Source organism: Arachis duranensis, chromosome 9 (genome assembly GCF_000817695.3).
Source record: "Arachis duranensis cultivar V14167 chromosome 9, aradu.V14167.gnm2.J7QH, whole genome shotgun sequence".
Classification (NCBI taxonomy): Eukaryota; Viridiplantae; Streptophyta; class Magnoliopsida; order Fabales; family Fabaceae; genus Arachis; species Arachis duranensis.
Window position 1 is genome coordinate 49914444 of NC_029780.3, and position 19803 is coordinate 49934246.

Sequence of the window (19803 nt, forward strand, 5' to 3'; positions counted from 1 at the left end):
TTAACATTAAAATCAAATCAATGTATTAAATTTCAAAGAAGAAAAAAAAATCAAAATCAATTAACCAAAAAAATAATTCTAATTGAACATATTTGTATTTGCTCTTCTTCTCTCAGCATCCAAATTTACGGTTGCCCCAAAAATAATAAACAAATTCTAACCCAAGCAAAAGTTCAAAAATAGTACTCTTTTTCCTCTTTTTGTTTATTCCTTCCTTAACCATATCTCTGCTGCGCACTCCCTTTCCTTGTGTTTTTGTGTTGTCGATCTTGCCTCACTTTATTGTCTCGTCTTTGCTGCTCTGTATCGCGCTGTTGTATTGTCGACACCTATAAAATTTAGATAAATAATAAATAATTAATTAATAATTTAATTATGACCAAAAAAGAGTTAAGAATTTAAAATTTATACTTTAAAAATTCATTGGTAAAAATTTAACTTAAAAAATAAATTTGAGCATGAAAATATAATTAATTACGAAAAAAATGTACCGATGTTACAATTAATTATACCAAATTAAATCTGTTTAGTACTGCATGTAAAAAAACCAAAATTATAAAAATAACAAGAAAAATATTTAGAATAAAAACCTAAATACTTATCTTAAAAATTTTGGTCTCAGAGTGGGACCAATGAACTAAAATTATAACTGACCCTCACTTAAACCTAAGCCCATGACCCAAATACCCCAAATTCATATCATTTGCCTTTTTGAGATAGTGAGTCACGTAGAGAAGAGAAGAGAGGAACCAACTACCCTAACTTCACTATTCACTCATACACTCAAATCCACATATCTCACAAACCATAACTCTTATCGAAGACCCATTTGTGGCTACGCAACTACTCCGTCATCCTCTTCGATTCTACACCACTTTTGCGATCAGTATTCGCAAGATCTTTGGCTCATTTTCGAATTTCTTATTATTTTCGAGTTTTGGTTGAGTGTGTGTGAAACAATGTGATTTCGATGTTTAGGAAAAGCTTAATCTCATGTTTTAGCAGAGTTTTGACTCAAGATTAAGTAGTACAAGGTAAGAAAAATCAATTTTTTCATTGTTCCCAATTTTAAGAGAAAATCCTAGCATAAATATTGAAATAATTGATGTAATTAGATTATATAGAGTAGCTTCGATTGGTTGGTCAATTTTGGTACAAGTTGGATGCTTGGGTTAATTTTGAATCACTTAGTGGAGGCTTAGAGGATCGATTGAGGATTGGGTTTGATCGGAGAAGAAAATCCAAGAGTTGGGAAGCCGCCGTCAACAAGTTATGGGTTTTAGTTTTGGATAGACATTATGTATGGTTATGTGAAAACCTAGGTTAAATTCCCTTAGGATGGTCTTGAATAATGGATGTTGTTGATGGCAATTGTTTGGTGTGAATTTTGTGTTGAATGAGGGTTTAATTGTGAATTTGATTGGTAAATGGATATTGTGGTTCGATTGCCTCATAATGATTATGGAATGGGTAAATTGGGCCAGAGTGTAACACCCTACGATACAGAGTTTTACACTTAAGTCATAAATAAAACCTGTATCTGAAAACAACAAATTCATGAAACAGGTGAGAACCAAAAGGTTCCCATCAAGGTAAAAGTTCAAAATAGAGACGATGTAAATGTTACATGAACCTATTAGGCAATCCTAAACTTCAGCGACCCAGATCCAAGCCTAGAGTTCTCTCTAAAACATAAAAATGGAAATTCTATACAAATAATCCTAGTCTATCTCTTCATTCTGCGCCTTTTGCAACCTCCCAATCACCAATTCAAGAACAACCCTTAGCGTCACCATCGCCAGCATAAGGGATCTCTTAGATATCAAACACATACAAAACATACAAGGAATACACAAATATGGAGAACAGATACAGCGAATAGATCAAGTAGTAGGTAAATAGAATTAATCAAGTAAGCAAGCTAATTACCAAATGAACACAAAAGCAAAACATACAAATGTAAATAATGCATGTCTGTCCTATGGCCAATGAGCTCATATGTCAGTTATACAGCCAAACTCGACATGTCCGATAACTAACCCTAGACAAGAGGTTATTCATATTCATTCATTCATCATCTCATTGAAGGAATCATCCAGAAAGGTATAACTGTCCGGCCATATCTTGCGATGGAAGGTCAATAGAATCTTAAATCTTAACCTGGAGCAAGTAGGGACAAACCATTGTGTCTACTCAGGGAGACTCGTGACTCAAATAAATTTTAATTCACATATCATTTGGATCTTTGATCACCATTCATCGTAATCATTATTGCCATCAATCATATATCAACATTTCAACATTTATAAATATATAGATAGCCTGATCATCATCATCTCTCAATATCATAATCATCCTCATCATATCTTAATCATAACCAATTATCATCAACTATTAATATCATAATTCATCTCTCTTCGATTTGCTATCTCGACTCATTAGGTCTCATCCTTAACCCCTCTACCCTCTATTATATTGGCTCTAGAATCATAACAAGGTTTACAGAGGTTTAGAAGGCTAGAGAAATGGTAAAAAATTCAAAAATTTATTTTTTAGCAAAACAGAATGGTCGTGTACGCAAGCACCCTCCGTGTACGTATGAGTCCAAAATTTGGCAATGTCGCGTACGTGGACCACCTTCGCATCCGTGAGAATATTGTTAGAAACATTTGCCCGCGTCGCGTGACATTGCTGCGTACGCATGAGTTCAAAATTTGACATTGTCACATACGTGGACTACTCTCACGTACGCGAGAGTACTAGACAGAACCATTTACTCGCGTCATGTGACATTCTGTGTACGCACAAATGCAGGACTTTCAAAAAAAGATGATATGCTATAGAAAGTTCAATAATTCCCATCAATATTCAACATCAACAATTCACAATTCACTCAATTCTACAATATTGCCACCAAATTAATCATACATATACATACATACATTCATTCAACTAATCACAACAACCAATTTCAATTTAAACCTATCCTAGGGACAATTAACCTATGTATTCATATAATTTTACATAATGTCTACTTAAAACTCAAACTCATACCTTAATGACATTGATTTTCTCCCAACTTTGAATTGTCTCCGGCAAACTCGATGTCTGGCAATCCTTACTCCTTTGATTCCGCAACTCAACTCCGCACTAAACCACGTCAAGTAAGTTCCAACCAAGTTATTCAATCTAAATTTTTACCAATTCATACATAATCACAATTCTCAATCCCTAACCTTCATGAAATTGAAAAATTGAAAGTGGTTAAGAGTTTTTCACCTTTACTCACTGTTCATATGGATGAAATCTAGCAATAGCTCATACTAGAGCACCTCTAAACCATCAAAATTACAAAATTTCTCAATACCCCAAACCAAAATCACAAAATTAAAGAGAAGGAATAATTGGATAAGAAATTTCGAGTTTCTTACCACTTTGATTAGATAGAATGAAAAAAGATTTTGAGACAAACATGTGGTCACAAATGGTTTGTCCATCGGAGCTTTGGATTGAAAGTTATGAGCAATTTAGTGTGATGTGTGAATAGTGACATAGGCCATTTGTTCTTCCTCCCTCCGTCACCATCGTTTTCTTTCTCTTTCACTTAGGAATATTGTGGTTGAAGTGTTTTAGGGCAAGGGGTATCCCAAGGTTGATTTTTGGTGCGTTTGGCGCAATTTCAGGCCAAAACCTTTAGATTAGTATTTTAATATATATCCTAAATATTTTTACTTCCCCAAACTATAAAATTTAATTTCCTAATCTCCTTGGTTCATAATTAATCTATTAGTTATCAGAGTGTGAAATCAAGCTCGTGCGTTGATGATCGGATATTTTATACGCTTTTTGGCATCATTTTCATATAGTTTTTAGTATGTTTTGTTTAGTTTTTATTAAGTTTTTATAGGTTTTAGTGTTAAATTCACATTTTTGGATCTACTTTGATTTTGTGTGTTTTTGTTCAATTTCAGGTAATTTCTGGCTGAAATTGAGGAGCTGGTCTGATTTAGAGACAGAGAAAGCACTGTAGATGCTGTCCAAATCTGACCTCCTTGCACTTGAAAGAACTTTTCTGGAGCTACAAAAGTCTAAATAGAGCGTTCTCAATAGATATGGAATCTGACCTTCAGAGCTTTCCAGAAATAGATAAGGTAGTTTGTTTTGAGGTACTGGAACAGAGACTGGGAGAATGAGATACAATATCATGTTTGTTGGCTCAGAGACTTGTATTAAAATTTCTATCTCTGTCCCTAAAATTTCAGTATTTTAGTACCTCCAAAAAGTAGCGACATAGGGGACTGAAATTTTTAGAGACAGAAACTGAAATTTTGATAACATTTTATACTTGGCTTATGGACAAGTAGAGGACGTGCTAGTAAAGGTCAAAGGCCTTTACATCCCTGCTGATTTCATAATCCTAGACACTGAGAAGGATGAGGATGAATCCATCATCCTTGGAAGACCCTTCCTAGCCACAGCAAAAGCTGTGATTGATGTGGACAGAGGAGAGTTGATCCTTCAATTGAATGAGGACTACCTTGTGTTTAAAACTCAAGGATCACCCTCTGTAACCATGGAGAGGAAGCAAGAAAAGCTTCTCTCAATGCAGAGTCAAATAAAGCCCCCACAGTCAAACTCTAAGTTTGGTGTTGGGAGGCCACAACTAAGCTCTAAGTTTGGTGTTAGGAGGTCCTAACAATGCTCTGAACATATGTGAAGCTCCATGAGAGCTCACTGTCAAGCTATTGACATTAAAGAAGCGCTTATTGGGAGGCAACCCAATTTTATTTATCTATGTTATTTTATGTTTTCTTTAGGTTGATGATGATGTGGAGTCACAAAAACAACTGCAAAAATCAAAGCAAATTCAAAAACATCATTAAAAATAGCACACCCTGGAGGATAAGGTTATTGGCATTTAAACGCCAGTAAGAGTAGTAGAATGGGCGTTAAACGCCCAGCCTAGCACCATTCTGGGCGTTTAATGCTAGAAATGGGCACCAGACTGGCGTTTAACGCCAGAACAGAGCATCAAGTTGGCGTTAAACGCTAGAAACAAGCAATAGCTTGGCGTTAAACGCCAAGAAAGGTATAAAAGCTGGCGTTTAACGCCAGAAACATGCAGCAGTTTGGCGTTAAACGCCATAATTGCACTCTAAGGGTGTTTTGCACGCCTAAATAGAGCAGGGATGAGAAGTCCTTGACCCCTCAGGATCTGTGGACCCCACAGGATCCCCACCTACCCCACCTCTCTCTCTCTCTCTCTCTCTCCCCCTCGCACATCTCTATAACACTCTACCCAAAACACCACTCACCTATCAAATCCTATCCTCTTCCCTATATAAACCCCTCCACACTCCTTCATTTTTACACATTACCAACAATACTTCTATCCCTTGGCCGAACCACATACCATCCTCCATCTCCTCCATTTTCTTCTTTTTCCCATTCTTTCTTTCTTCTTTTGCTCGAGGACGAGTAAACCTTTTAAGTTTGGTGTGGTAAAAGCATTGCTTTTTGTTTTTCCATAACCATTTATGGCACCTAAGGCCGGAGAAACCTCTAGAAAGAGGAAAGGGAAGGCAAAAGCTTCCACCTCCAAGTCATGGGAGATGGAGAGATTCATCTCAAAAGCCCATCACTAGAAAAATGATAGAGCAAACAAGAGAGCACACTCATGAACCTCAACAAGAGCATGAGGAATTCCCTCATCAAGAAATTCCTGAGATGTCTCAAGGGATACATTTTTCTCCACACAACTATTGGGAGCAACTAAGGATAGGAGCACCAAAAGCACTAGGGATGGAGCTACAAAGGTAAGGAAGAGACATTGAGGAGCTCATGCGTTCCATTGGATCTTCAAGAGGAAGAACTAGCCGCCATCACTAAGGTTGACCCGTTCTTTGATTTCCTTGTTCTTATTTTTCTGTTTTTCAAATTTGATGCTTTATGTTTGTCTATGTTTGTGTCTTCATTACATGATCATTAGTGTCTAGTATCTATGTCTTAAAGCTATGAATAATTCTATGAATCCTTCACCTCTCTTAAATGAAAAATGTGCCTAATTACAAAAGAACAAGAAGTACTTGGATTTCAAATTTTATCTTGAAATTAGTTTAATTATTTTATGTGGTGGAAATACTTTTTGTTTTCTGATGAATGCTTGAACAGTGCATATTTTTTATATTGAAGTTTATGAATGTTAAAATTGTTGGCTCTTCAAAGAATGATGAACAAAGAGAAATGTTATTGATAATTTGAAAAATCATGAAATTGATTCTTGAAGCAAGAAAAAGCAGTGAAAAGAAAAAAAAAGTAGCGAAAAAAAAAAGAAAAAGCCAATATCCCTTTAAACCAAAAGGCAAGGGTAAAAAGGATCCAAGGCTTTGAGCATTAATGGATAGGAGGGCCCAAGGAAATAAAATTCAGGCCTAAGCGGCTAAATCAAGCTGTCCCTAATCATGTGCTTGTGTCATGAAGGTCCAAGTGAAAAGCTTGAGATTGAGTGGTTAAAGTCATGATCCAAAGCAAAAAGAGTGTGCTTAAGAACTCTGGGCACCTCTAACTGGAGACTTTAGCAAAGATGAGTCACAATCTGAAAAGGTTCACCTAGTTATGTGTCTGTGGCATTTATGTATTCGGTGGTAATACTGGAAAACAAAGTGCTTAGGGCCACATCCAAGACTCATAAAGTAGCTGTGTTCAAGAATCAACGTACTAAACTAGGAGAATCAATAACACTATCTAAAATTCTGAGTTCCTATAGATGCCAATCATTCTGAATTTCAAAAGATCAAGTGAGATGCCAAAACTGTTCAAAAGAAAAAAGCTACTAGCCCCGCTCATCTAATTGGGACTAAGTTTCATTGATATTGTGAGATTCATTGTATGTTCTCTTCTTTTATCCTATTTGATTTTCAGTTGCTTGGGGACAAGCAACAATTTAAGTTTGGTGTTGTGATAAACGGATAATTTATACACTTTTTGGCATTATTTTTTACATAGTTTTTAATATTATTTAGTTAGTTTTTAGTATATTTTTATTAGTTTTTAAGCAAAATTCACATTTCTGGACTTTACTATGAGTATGTGTATTTTTCAATGATTTTAGGTATTTTCTGACTGAAATTGATGGACTTGAGCAAAAATCTGATTCAGAGGCTGAAAAAGGACTGCTGATGCTGTTGGATTTTGACCTCTCTACACTCGAAATGGATTTTTGGAGCTACGGAAACCCAAATGGCGCGCTCTCAATTGCGTTAGAAAGTAGACATCCAGGGCTTTCCAGCAATATATAATAGTCCATATTTTTCTCGAGTTTAGACGACGCAAACTGGCGTTCAATGCCAGCTTTTTGCCTTATTCTGGCTTTAAATGCCAGAAACAAGTTGCAAGCTAGAGTCAAATGCCAGAAACAAGTTACAAACTGGTGTTTAACTCCAAGAGAAGTCTCTACACATGAAATCTTCAATGCTTAGCCCAAACACACACCAAGTGGGCCCAGAAGTAGATTTCTACATCATTTGCCTATTTTTGTAACCCTAGTAACTAGTTTAGTATAAATAGAACTTTTTACTATTTTATTAGGGGTCTTTTTCCCTATTTTCAAATTCATATGCCGTTTGGGGAGGCTGGCCATTCGGCCATGCCTAGACCTTGTTCTTATGTATTTTCAACGGTGGAGTTTCTACACACCATAGATTAAGGTGTGGAGCTCTGTTGTTCCTCGAGTATTAATGCAAAGTACTATTGTTCTTCTATTCAATTCATGCTTATTCTAATTCTAAGATATCCATTCGCACACAAGAACATGATGAATGTGATTATTACATGACACTCATCACCATTCTCACTTATGAACGCGTGATTGACAACCACTTTCGTTCTACATGAAAACAAGCTTGAAAGTATATCTCTTTGGTTTCTAATCAATGATTCACATTGACTCCCCTTTGACAATAGGGCATCTGAATCCGAGATTAGAATCTTCATGGTATAGGCTAGAATCCATTAGCAGCATTCCTGAGATCCAGAAAGTCTAAACCTTGTCTGTGGTATTCCGAGTAGGATCTGGGAAGGGATGACTGTGACGAGCTTCAAACTCGTGACTGTAGGGCGTAGTGACAGACGCAAAAGGATAGTAAATCCTATTCCTACACGATCAAGAACCAACAGCTGATTAGCCATACGATATATGTGCATGGTATTTTTCATCCGAGACGAGAAATCCGACAGTTGATTAGCCGTACAGAAACCGTAGAGGACCATTTTCACTGAGAGGACTGGAAGTAGCCATTGACAACGGTGACACCCAACATACAGCTTGCCATGGAAAGGAGTATGAAGGATTGGATGAAGGCAATAGGAATGCAGAGATTCAAAAGGAACAACGCATCTCCAAACGCTTATCTGAAATTTCCACCAATGAATTACATAAGTATCTCTATCTTTATTTTATGTTTATTTATCTTTTAATTATCAAAACTTTATAACCATTTGAATCCGCCTGACTGAGATTTACAAGATGACCATAGCTTGCTTCAAGCCGACAATCTCCGTGGGATCGACCCTTACTCACATAAGGTTTATTACTTGGACGACCCAGTGTACTTGCTGGTTAGTTGTGCAAAGTTGTAAAAAAGAGTTGAGATTACAATTGTGCTTATCAAGTTGTTGGCGCCATTGAGATCACAATTTCGTGCATCAGAAGCCAAGGCCTAATTAATAAGGATAACTAAACTGGAAAAAAAAAAAGAAAAAATCAAAATGCTTCATTTAATAAAGTAATTTGTAGATCATAAATGGAATGATCCAAGAAGAAATATAGTACCTTAGCTTGTTACTTCTCTAGTATAATTCACATCAATCTTTTTGAAAAGAGCAGTGGAGAAAAATGACAAAAGTTTGTAAATCTTTCGAAATTAATATAAATTATGCAAATCAATTACACAACAGCAAATTCAAAATAAAACTGAACAAGAAATATTAAATAATTTAATTTAGGCAGTTCAAAACAAAATAGAATACAGAAAAATTCAACTAAAAGAATTCAAAATTTAACTGACTTCATTTTGACAGAGAAAATTCAAAAATTAATCCAATAACTAGTACAATTATAAATTAGAAATCATATTCAAAACAAAATCAATGAATATAGTATATTAAAGTTTGAACATTGAATTAAAGTATTGAAAAGACCAGAGGTGAGAGGAAACTATCAAAGAAGAAAAGAGAAGGTTTATAGCTTACCTAAACCAGCAATGCCATAACGGAAAAGAGATCAAGGGAGCAAAGATGAGCAGCAAGCCATACCCAAGGGAGTAGCCAACGCGAGCATGTGAGACAGGGTGTTGACAGCATAATGGCTTGAGGCAGGCAGCGATAGCACAATGGCATGACGTAGGGCAACGAAGGCAGGACAACGACGTGAGACAGGGGAGCACGTAGCAGAGACAGAGTTTAGAAAGCAACAAGCGACCAAGTAAAAGGAAAAGAGGATTGGTTTTGAGCTTTTGCTTGGGTTAAGATTTGTTTATTATTTTTGAGATAACAATAAATTTGGATGTCCAGAGAATAAGAACAAATATAGATATTTTTTAAATTGAGATTATTTTTTTGGTTAATTAATTTTGATTTTTTTATTTGTTAGATTGATTTCATTTTAATTTTAATTGTTATTGAAAAAGGAGCTTTTTGTAACAAAACTAAAAAAACTTATTTAATCGTTTGAAAAAATAAATATAATTCATGTAAAAAAAATTATTTATCCATTTTTATATGGTATTAATTTGTATAAATTAACAAGGTTTAACTACTTTGTTGGTCCCTATAATTTCGTAAAATTTTCAATTAGGTCTCTATACTTTTTTTCTTTTTAATTGGGTCCCTGCATTAATTTTTTTTCATTTAAGTCTCTCTTAGTAATAATTGGCTTAATTTTATAGAGACTCAACTAAAAAATAAAAAAAAAATTGGTATAGAGACCTAAATAAAAAAAAAATGTAGAGATCTAACTAAAAAAAAAATTTTAACACAAAAATTCAATTAAAAAATATAAAAATCTAATTAAAAATTTCCTAAAACTTTAGGACCAACAAATAATTAAACCAATTAACAATCGTATCGAAACCATCGCTTTACAGATTTATAAGAACTCATCATAATATCAAGCTTTATCCTTTCATTCCTTGTATTATCTGCGCTTTATTCTGTTATTGGTTTAAAATAGGCAATGAGATAACAACTAACAACCGCACACCGTATATTATAAATATTTTATTTATTCTTCATATAACATTACATTACATCAAATACAATATTATCAGACCTTAATTATTTCGTCGGGTCTTCTACTGTGAACCTTATTCTGTGAAGCATACCAAACAGGTAATAACATAACAACAACCACACATATATAATATATTATTATATATTATATGACTATACTTAACGGTTATACTACTTCAAATATATATGGAGGATGGAAGGTTACTTCAAATCCTGTAATACTCGAGTGTCGGGGTCATTCCAAGTCTTAAATCGAATTGGATAGTAAAATCTTTTATAGTTGTTTCCCTGTAAATGGCAGGATTTTCTTCTGATAATATTTCTTTTATGGGACCATAAAGTCTATTAGTTGGATACATAGTATTAGTAGTGAAAAAGCAAGCCACTGATATCCTTGGTGTTGCTCCAGGTGCTAAAACTCTGTGCTTGATGCTCTTGAATTTGTCATTACTGATAAGCTGAAACATAAAATAAATGATCTCTTTTAATTAAATCTCTTTGGATCCTCCAAAATAATAATTAAAAGAAGCTCAAACTCCGACTGGTTATATTCATCAAATTAATTAAATTGGAAAATTATTATTACTACTCACCTGGGTTAGGTCTCCAATATTAATGACTAAGGCTCCCTCCACTGGCTTAACATCAATCCAGCGATTTTCAACCAACACTTGGAGGCCACCAGTGTGATCTTGGAGAAGAATAGTGAGGAAATTTGGGTCTGTGTGTGCTTTGTTTCCAATTGTTTTATCTGGTTCAGGACATGCTGGGTAGTAGTGAGATAATAGAAACATTCCTTGGGCACACTCCATTTCTTCCAAGTGTTTAGGCTTCAGTCCTAAAGCCTCTGATAGCAACTCGAACAGGGTGAGTCCTAATTTGTAAGCATATTCTGAATAACAAATCGTGATGTCCCTGTCATAAATTTCCCAACAAAAGTTAAGAAGGATTGAATGATAATTACTTGTCTAAATTTCATACAAATTAAATCTTTCTTGCTATTTCTATATATAATTTTTAGGACTTTTGTTTTAGCTAGATTATTTTACTTCATTCTCATGCATTGTAATTTGAGAAAAATATATTCCCTTTATTTATTTCAGGTTTTAAAAATATCTCCTAAGGGTGTGTTCAACACGCCGTCATATTTAGCATATAATCGCATAAAGTAATACTTCTCGCTCGGACACTATTCAGCCGTGAAGGGTATTTAATGTATTGTTTAAATTTATACGTCATGACTTTCTTACAGTCAAAATCATCTATAACTTAGTTTTTGTCGTGTAAAATTCCAAAATAAGTAATAACTCAAATAATATCTCAATACGTACAAATTGGATTACATTAAAAAGAATAAATATTTGATAATAGATAAACATTTTAAATAAATATATATATACTATAAATTAAATTATCAAACAGATATAAATAATTAAAAAAAATTAATATATAAAAGATTGGTCTTTTATTTTAAAACGTTGGTTTTTTTATATAAAGAGATTGGTCTTTATCATAATTGTTTGAAATATTAGTAAATAAAGAATAACATCATACAGTATAAAATTTTATATATTATACATGATAGAGAGTGTTACTTCAACACTGTCTAGTAGTATCATAATTACCTGCAAGTCTCAGGAAATTCCTCAGGTTTTGGAGGCTCAGGAAGCATAAGAGAAATTAAAGAATCTCTCCAGTTTGCTGCTTTTGCTTGATATAGGTCATAATTACTCGTAAATCTCACTTTCTTTAACCTGTCGCGGCTATAATATACTTTCTTCACATCATTTGGTTCCTCATGAAACCTACGAGTTCCTTCTTTCATCTCATCAAGAATTTCTTGGGGGATCCCATGATTCACGATTTGGAAAAACCCATATTTTTCACAAGCTTGACGAACCTTTGTCACGATGTCTTTTCTTGCAACACCACCAGTATCTTTCGACGAATTTCCAATAAGTCCGAGATCAATCACTGGAACCTGAAGAAACTCGTCGTCAGATGGCGGTGACGATGCTTTGGATGCTTGAAATTTTGTAAAAATTAAAGGAACTTTGGTCACACCATTATCAACAAGTCCTTTGACACCGAGTTTGGTGTCATCGAAAGCCTTTAGCTCTCTTTCCCATTCATCATGGGTTGAACTTTGTTGGATAATTGGATTCTCCATTTCGTACTTGTGTATCTACTTAGCTTATTAGTTTTTGTTTCTGCTTTGTAATAGGTGCTGTGATGCTTTGAAACTTAGGTCACCTTGGGGCCATTTATATACTAAACCACAAGTCCACAGGAAGGTTGTAATAACAATTATATATTGTTTAGTCAAAACAAATAATTAATAAATTCAAAAATTTTGAAATCTGATCCGAGTTATAATATTGTTCAACTTATATTCCAAAAGTATAGTTGATTTTCTAATTAAATTTTATTTTTATTTTTACTCATTCTTTTTTATAGTACAATAATAATCTTAACTAGTTTTTCATGACTAAGGTTCAGTCATATATTCTCGTATGTAATAACGATTCTTTAATTTTGAGGATAAAAAATATATATATAAATTTTAAAATAATAAAGTAAAAGTCAAACGCAAAAAGAAAATTTCATTTTAGGAAAAATAAAACGGCATGTATAGTAAGAAGAATAAATAAATATTATATATAATTATAAAGAAGAAAATAGATATTCTAAAATTGTTGGACTAGTTGTGTTGTAACACCCTATCAGTCTAAACTTTACCTCTAGCCGTAAAGTAAAGGATAACAAAGTGTCACGATAGTTCAAAAGCTTATACAATATTATATATAGAAAGAAGTAGTAATACTAGAAACCCGATGAAGGAATAAAAGCTCAACGTCGCATAAAGCAGAATTACATACGTGAAGCATTCACACACAATAACTAAACGCGTAGACAACATAAGAACAGTACATGTAAATATACAACCTTGCAATAAAGCTACAAGATACAAGGTAGTGGCTAATAGATAAACAAGTAAATATATATCACATACAAAAGGAATTAGATACAGCCTGTGGAGTTTATGCCGACTAGTCAAGAGATACAACAGAATTTTATGGTTAAAACAAAAGTTAAAACAAAAGTCTCTAAGGCAACAAAGTTATATAAATACAAAAGCTGAGAGAAAACTATAACAAAAGTAAAGTAGAATAAATCAAAGGAGAAACCATCTTTCGCTCTGTCACCATGTCCACAAACTCATTGAGGTGGGTTGCGACCAGCATCTGAAAAACAACAACATATGGTATGAGAACCCGAGGTTCTCAATATAGTAATAGTGCCCAATACATAAGATGTAAGGTTCTGGGATGCCAAAGGCAATCGTAGAACTTCACATCAACCATAAGGTTCAAGCTTATAAAACAATTTAATAAAATCCTTAAATGGGTCATCTATCTTACGAGATTTTCTAAGCTAACATTAACACCACTGTCTCACAGCCTTCGCCAGCCTAACCTCCATGCGATCCCATTGCCACCGCCTACAGAGCCTCTTCAATCCTAGTAGAAAACACAAATAATGCAAACAAGTAAAGCACAAGTACATATACAGCAAGTAGAACAAATAGCAAGTAGGCATGTGATACATTTAGGCACAATAGAAGTTAAGAAAAGCATACAAATAGATAGAAAATGCATATGATGAATGCCTATTATATTGGCTCGTGATATCACTTGTCGGTCTATAAATGCCAACCCGACACATCCTTTCGATTGTTGTCTTTCTGCCACGTTCAAGGATATAGTGCCTGACACGCTATTATTCCGAGGATATAGTGGCTGGCACACTTGCATGCTCATTCCGAGGATATAGTGCCTGTCACACTCTTGCAACAGAAAAGGTTATGCGAGCGGGATACCTAGCCACAAACCTCACATCACACCGTAAGCGGGATTAACCACCATCCTTATTGTACAACAACTCATCATTAATCTCTGAGTCCCAGACTTGTCATAACCATCATTAATTGTTGATTTCACAAATTATCATCAACACTTAAGTTCTCAAAGTCATCACCTATAGCACTTCACCCATTCACCTACAACTTCAAAAGCCTAAGTCTCCGTCTTCTAAACTCATACAGAAATTTACCAATTTGATTCACTAACTCATCTGTATTAGTCTTAGGGCCTAATTACTAGGTAAAAATCTTAAATGGTAATTAAAGAAGTTTAGAAAGTTAGAGAGCCCTTGAAAAGTAAAGAAATAATTTTTTAGCAAAACAAGGGTCTTGCGTATGCTAAACCCTGTCCCACTAGTGCGTGAAATTGAACTCGCACAACTTCACCGGCAAGTGCACCGGGTCATCCAAGTAATACCTCAGTTGAGTAAGGGTCGATCCCACGAGGATTGTTGGATTGAGCAAGCTGTGGTTATCCTGCAGATCTTAGTCAAGCAAATAGAAAGATAGTTGTTGTTGTTGTAGGCGCATAAAGCAAAATAATAAAGAAAGCAATAATGAATTAACGTAGGAATAATAATAAGAAAATAGTTAAGGCTTTGGAGATGCTTTATCTTTCTGGATTAATACGTCTTACTGGAAACTTCAACAATGAATGGTTGGCTCAATGGCAAAGCTGTAAGTGATTAACTCATGTCCCCTCATCAAGTTAATCTTGTCTAAACCATATCAAACGCTGTTGTTAGTGGTCATTCAACATGGCTGAGGATGAAGTCCATGCAATTCACTCTCCTTTGTTGATTCTACTCAAAACGCCAAAGACAATGTCAAATCTTCTGGATCGGAGAATGATGCTCTATGATTCTAGCCTTAGCGCCACAAAAACCTCATCACCCATAACTAACTGGATTATATGTCACTTATCTTCGATTCGCCCACGTGAATTATTGGTTCAAGTGATGCATTATCAAGCTTTAGCTCAATACAATCCGGGTCAGAACCTGTAAAAAACTCACGTATAGAAAGGGACGTACCCAGTCTCATTTGGATGAAGAACGACAATACATCATAAAAGGGAATCAAACATATATTGAAATAGAAACAGTAATATTATTAATCCATAGGAATCAGCAGAGCTCCTAACCTTAACCTAGGAGGTTTAATTGCTCATAATTTATAGAGGAAACTTAGATGTAAAGTATGATACAAGTTGATCCGTGATCTCCTCTATATATAGGAGATGCTAACCCTAAAATATGTTAATTTTAACTTAAAAAGTACAAAGATAAACTAAACTAAGCTAAAGAGTGCGAGAATCCATTTTGGGCCCACTTTGGTCTTGTGCTCGTCCAGGCCTGGCATCCAACTTGGAGAATGGGCGTTGAACGCTAGTTAGCGGGGTGAACTCCTGTTTCCTTGGTCCCTTGTGGCGTTGAACGCCAGCTTTAGGCGTTGAACGCTGGGGATGCTCCCTTTGGGGCATTGAACTCCAGATGTGGGCGTTAAATGCCAGTTATGGGAAGTGATCTGGAAGAGAAGTATAAACTATCATATATTGTTGGAAAGCTCTGGAAGTTAGCTTTCCAACGCCATTAAGAGCCCAGCAATTGGACCGCTTTAGCTCAAGATATGCTCATTAGAGTGTACGGAGGTTAGGACTTGACAACATCTACTATCCTCTCTTTAGCTTTGAACAAGACTTTGCCAATGTTGCTGATTTTCCTGAAAAATCACCTAAAATCACAGAAAAAACAAAAAACACAAAGTAGTATCCAAAAAGTGAATTTTGCACTAAAACATACTAAAACTTACTAAAACTAATAAAATCTAACTAAAAATAATATGAAAATGCAATGAAAAAGCGTATAAGAAATCCACTTATCACCCGCGTACACATGAGTTGAAATTTGGGTGTCGGCCTATGGCGCCCCCTATTCGCGTGCGCAAGTGTCCCGACCCGAATCGAATTCCCGTGTCGCGTGTTAAATTTTCACGTATGCATGCCTTGAAAATACATGCTCGCGTATGCATGCTAGTGCCCGTATACACGAGATACCTCAGACAGAGGAGAATGTTTGCATCACGTGCACAGCTTCACGTACGCATGCTGTATCAGACTTACAAAGTTTTTAAAGCTGCAGAAATGAAATTTTTAGCCCTAACTTCCAATGTTCATAACTTCCACTACAAAACTCCATTTTCTCCAAATTTTATATCATTTTAAATCTATTAAAATCATGTTTAATTTAAAAAAAAAACACTTAATTTCAAGGTCTGAGGCTAAAGTTATGATCCGCCGAAGTTCATTAAAAGCAAGGTTTTACAAAATTCTGCAAAATTCTCTAGTTTCCAAAACTTCAAAACCAAACCAATCAAAACCTACTTAATTTCATTAAAAACACTACCATACGCTACAATTTACCATTTCATTGCACTTCAATAATTTCCACACTTATTTCACTCAATCTTTCCACCTCTTCCCACCATAATTCAATAAAACCCACTACTACCAAATCAAGACATCAATATTAACAATTTTGCACAATTCAAATATTCATCAACATCATTCATCCTATATTATCTTCAATCCTCATAATTATCATTATTCAACCCCAATATCAATAACCAAAATCATTCATTAACAATAATATCATAATCTCATCAAAATCATCACATTCATTAAAATCGTCATACATCATCAATCCAACAATTATCAACAACCAATTCAATTATATCCTAAGGTCTACTAGCCTAAGTGTCAGGAAACATTACATATTACATAGAGAAAATCGAAATCATACCTTGGCTGTTTATTCTCCACACACAAAACCACTTCACCACAAGCTTTCCAAGCCTCCAATAACACCAAGAACACTCTAGATCATGAAGAACAACAAGAATCAAAGTTAGGATTTATGACATACAACTAAACACAAGATTTTAGTGATATCTTATGTTGTCCAACGAGATTTGTGATAAAAACCACTACTCACCCAAGCTAGATTACACCTAAATAACAAAAACACAATGAAACTCAAAGATCCAAAGTCATTTTCGAGTTTTGTGCTAGGGTAGAAAACTAGAAAAGATAGAGTGAAATCCTTACCACTTTGGTAGATAGAATTGACGGGCTCGGTGAAAGCTTCGTGTGGCCACAAACAGGACGCGAATTGGAGTACCGTATCTCAAGTTACAAGAGAAAGAGTGAGAGTGTGAATAGTATTTTGTGCAAACCCTTACCTCCTCTCTCAATTTCACGTTGCTTCAGCCTTCTTGGGCTGAAAGTGGCTGAATTGGTCACTTAAGTGTGTATTTATAAGTTGGGCTTGGGCCCAACTTGGCTCTGATCCAACCTGTTTGTATTTTTAGCCCGTTTAACCCACTTTGGACCAAAACTTTTTAGATTAGCGTCCGATTTCTAGATGTTTTCCTAAGTTTTTCTATTGCTTTTATTATTCTTTCACATTACCGGATAGATTTAAGTTGGTACTACTGGTTAAATTATCAGTACGCATTTTTCGTAATTTTCTGTAGAAAATTACATTTTTTCACTAAAAGAAAATTACTAAATTCAAATCTCACTACAAGAAAAAAGGTCTATGGTCACGCTTGTTTTTGCTACGCTTTAAAAGCGTAGCCAAAAGTGGTCTATGGCCACGCTTTTATGAGGGTGACGATAAAATAAAGATTTGGCCACTTTTTTTTCTACGCTTCAAAAGCGTGGCAAAAAGTGTCAATGGCCACGCTTTTATGAGAGTGGCTATTGATGCGAGATTTGGCCACGCTTTTATTTGCCACGTTTAAAAAGCGTAGCCATAGAGAGAAACCGGCATGCTTTTAAAGCGTAGCAACAGAGTTTTGTTATTCAGGCGTTTGAAAAGCGTCGCCGTTAACGAAAAGCCTTTTGGCACGCTTTAAAAGCGTAGCCAAAAGGTTCCCCCGAAAAAAAATGTATCGGATAAATTAAAAAAACCTTCTTCGTTTAAAGACTTAGAAAAAAAAAGGTAACCACAAAAAACTTAGAGAAAAAGCTTCATTGTGCTTGCTCTGCCCTAACCCCTTCTCGTTCGTGCTCTGCGCTAACTACTCCTCCATCAAAAGCCGCAGCGACGAGACACTCACTCCATTGTGCCCTAACTCCTCCTCCTTCATTGTGCCTCGCCCACACCGCGCGATGACACTCCGACCACACTCCGTGAGAACGACGCTGCGATTGCAATGCCTCTGCCGGAAATCCCTCTTCTGGCACTCCCAACCCTCCTTCTGCGGTGACTATCTCTGGAAGTGACTCCCTCCGCTCAGTCGCCGTGGATGCTCCCCTTTGCCGCTGCTCATCCCTTCCGTCGCTGCGAAAGCCTAACCCCCTAACCCCTTCCGCGCCGCTGCCTTCCTGCTTCTTGTTTCTTGTAAGTCCTCTTCTTTGTAAGTCGCTCAGCAAATCTGATGGCTATGTTGTGACGAAGCCCAGAATGACGAAGACCAGTGATGAAGCCCAAGACGACGAAGCCCTCACTTGTTGGTAATTTCATCTTTCATTCTCTCTGTCTCATTTCATATACTTAATCTTTGCATGTGATTTTTATTCATTTCCTTAGTGTGTGATTTTTGTCTCCTCGTTCGAAATCTGTGTTTTTTTTTCAATGATTCAAGGGAAGCTTTGTCGAATTGATTAATCGGTTTAAGTGTTGTCATGTTGAGCTGGTTAAGCAAGTTGCACAGAAAAAAGATTATTCCATTTTTTGTATTAAATCGCACTGTAATTTGAATATTTGGGGGTTCATGATTGCGTTTTTAGTTGCATGTCTGCTTTGTTTGAAGATTTATGACATGTTCATGCTTCGAATTTGATGATGCTGTTTTCCTTGTCTGTGATTTGTGAGATCAATTTTGGATCATATGAGATTGCATTCTTGTAAGGGTTCCTCCTTGGGTTTTGGTTCATGGTGCACGAATTTGCAATCCGTACAACTAACCAGCAAGTGCACTGGGTCGTCCAAGTAATACCTTACGTGAGTAAGGGTTGATCCCACGGAGATTATTGGTTTGAAGCAAGCTATATTTATTTTATTGATCTTAGTTAGGATGTCAATAAGGTTATTTGGATTTAATTGTAAGAAGTAAAAGTATTTGGAATAAGTAATTGTTACTTTATTAATGAAGAATATGTTGGGGTTTTGGAGATGCTTTGTCCTCTGAACTTCAACTCTTCCTTGAAATCCTTTTCCACACGCAAGGCTCCTTCCATGGCAAGCTGTATGTAAATAGGATCCATTGATCCTTTTGCGTTTGTCATCACACCCAGCAATCGCGAGTTTGAAGCTCGTCACAGCCATTCAATCCTTGAATCCTACTCGGAATACCACAGACAAGGTTTAGACTTTTCGGATCCTCAAGAGTGGCCGCCATCAGTTCTAGCTTATACCACGAAGATTCTGATTAAATAAGCTAAGAGATACTCATTCAATCTGATGTAGAACGGAGGTGTTTGTCAGGCACACTGGTGGACAAAATTTTGATACAAGAGTTCCAAGCACTGTTAGAGAAGCTCACAACTCCGTTCAACTTAACCAGCAAGTGTACTGGGTCATCCAAGT

At 35.6% G+C, this 19803-nt stretch overlaps 1 protein-coding gene across 1 annotated transcript; it reads right to left on the reverse strand.

The window, feature by feature from the left end:
• Positions 1-10237: 10237 nt before the first annotated feature.
• LOC107465542 (deacetoxyvindoline 4-hydroxylase) lies at positions 10238-12529 on the reverse strand. Its single transcript, XM_016084523.3, has 3 exons — positions 11913-12529; positions 10881-11202; positions 10238-10745 (listed from the first exon to the last, which is right to left on the reverse strand). Exons 1-3 carry the CDS (start codon positions 12455-12457, stop codon positions 10494-10496), a joined length of 1119 nt encoding a protein of 372 aa, XP_015940009.1. The 5' UTR covers positions 12458-12529; the 3' UTR covers positions 10238-10493.
• Positions 12530-19803: the final 7274 nt, after the last annotated feature.

What these genes read in the sequence shown, in the direction of transcription:
- LOC107465542 (XM_016084523.3), bottom strand. Translation starts at nt 12,457, where the DNA reads ATGGAGAATCCAATTATCCAACAAAGTTCAACCCATGATGAATGGGAA. An exon ending in GAATTTCCTGAGACTTGCAG is followed by an intron (nt 11,203 to 11,912) that starts GTAATTATGATA and finishes AATTTATGACAG; the next exon opens with GGACATCACGATTTGTTATT. An exon ending in ATATTGGAGACCTAACCCAG is followed by an intron (nt 10,746 to 10,880) that starts GTGAGTAGTAAT and finishes TTTATGTTTCAG; the next exon opens with CTTATCAGTAATGACAAATT.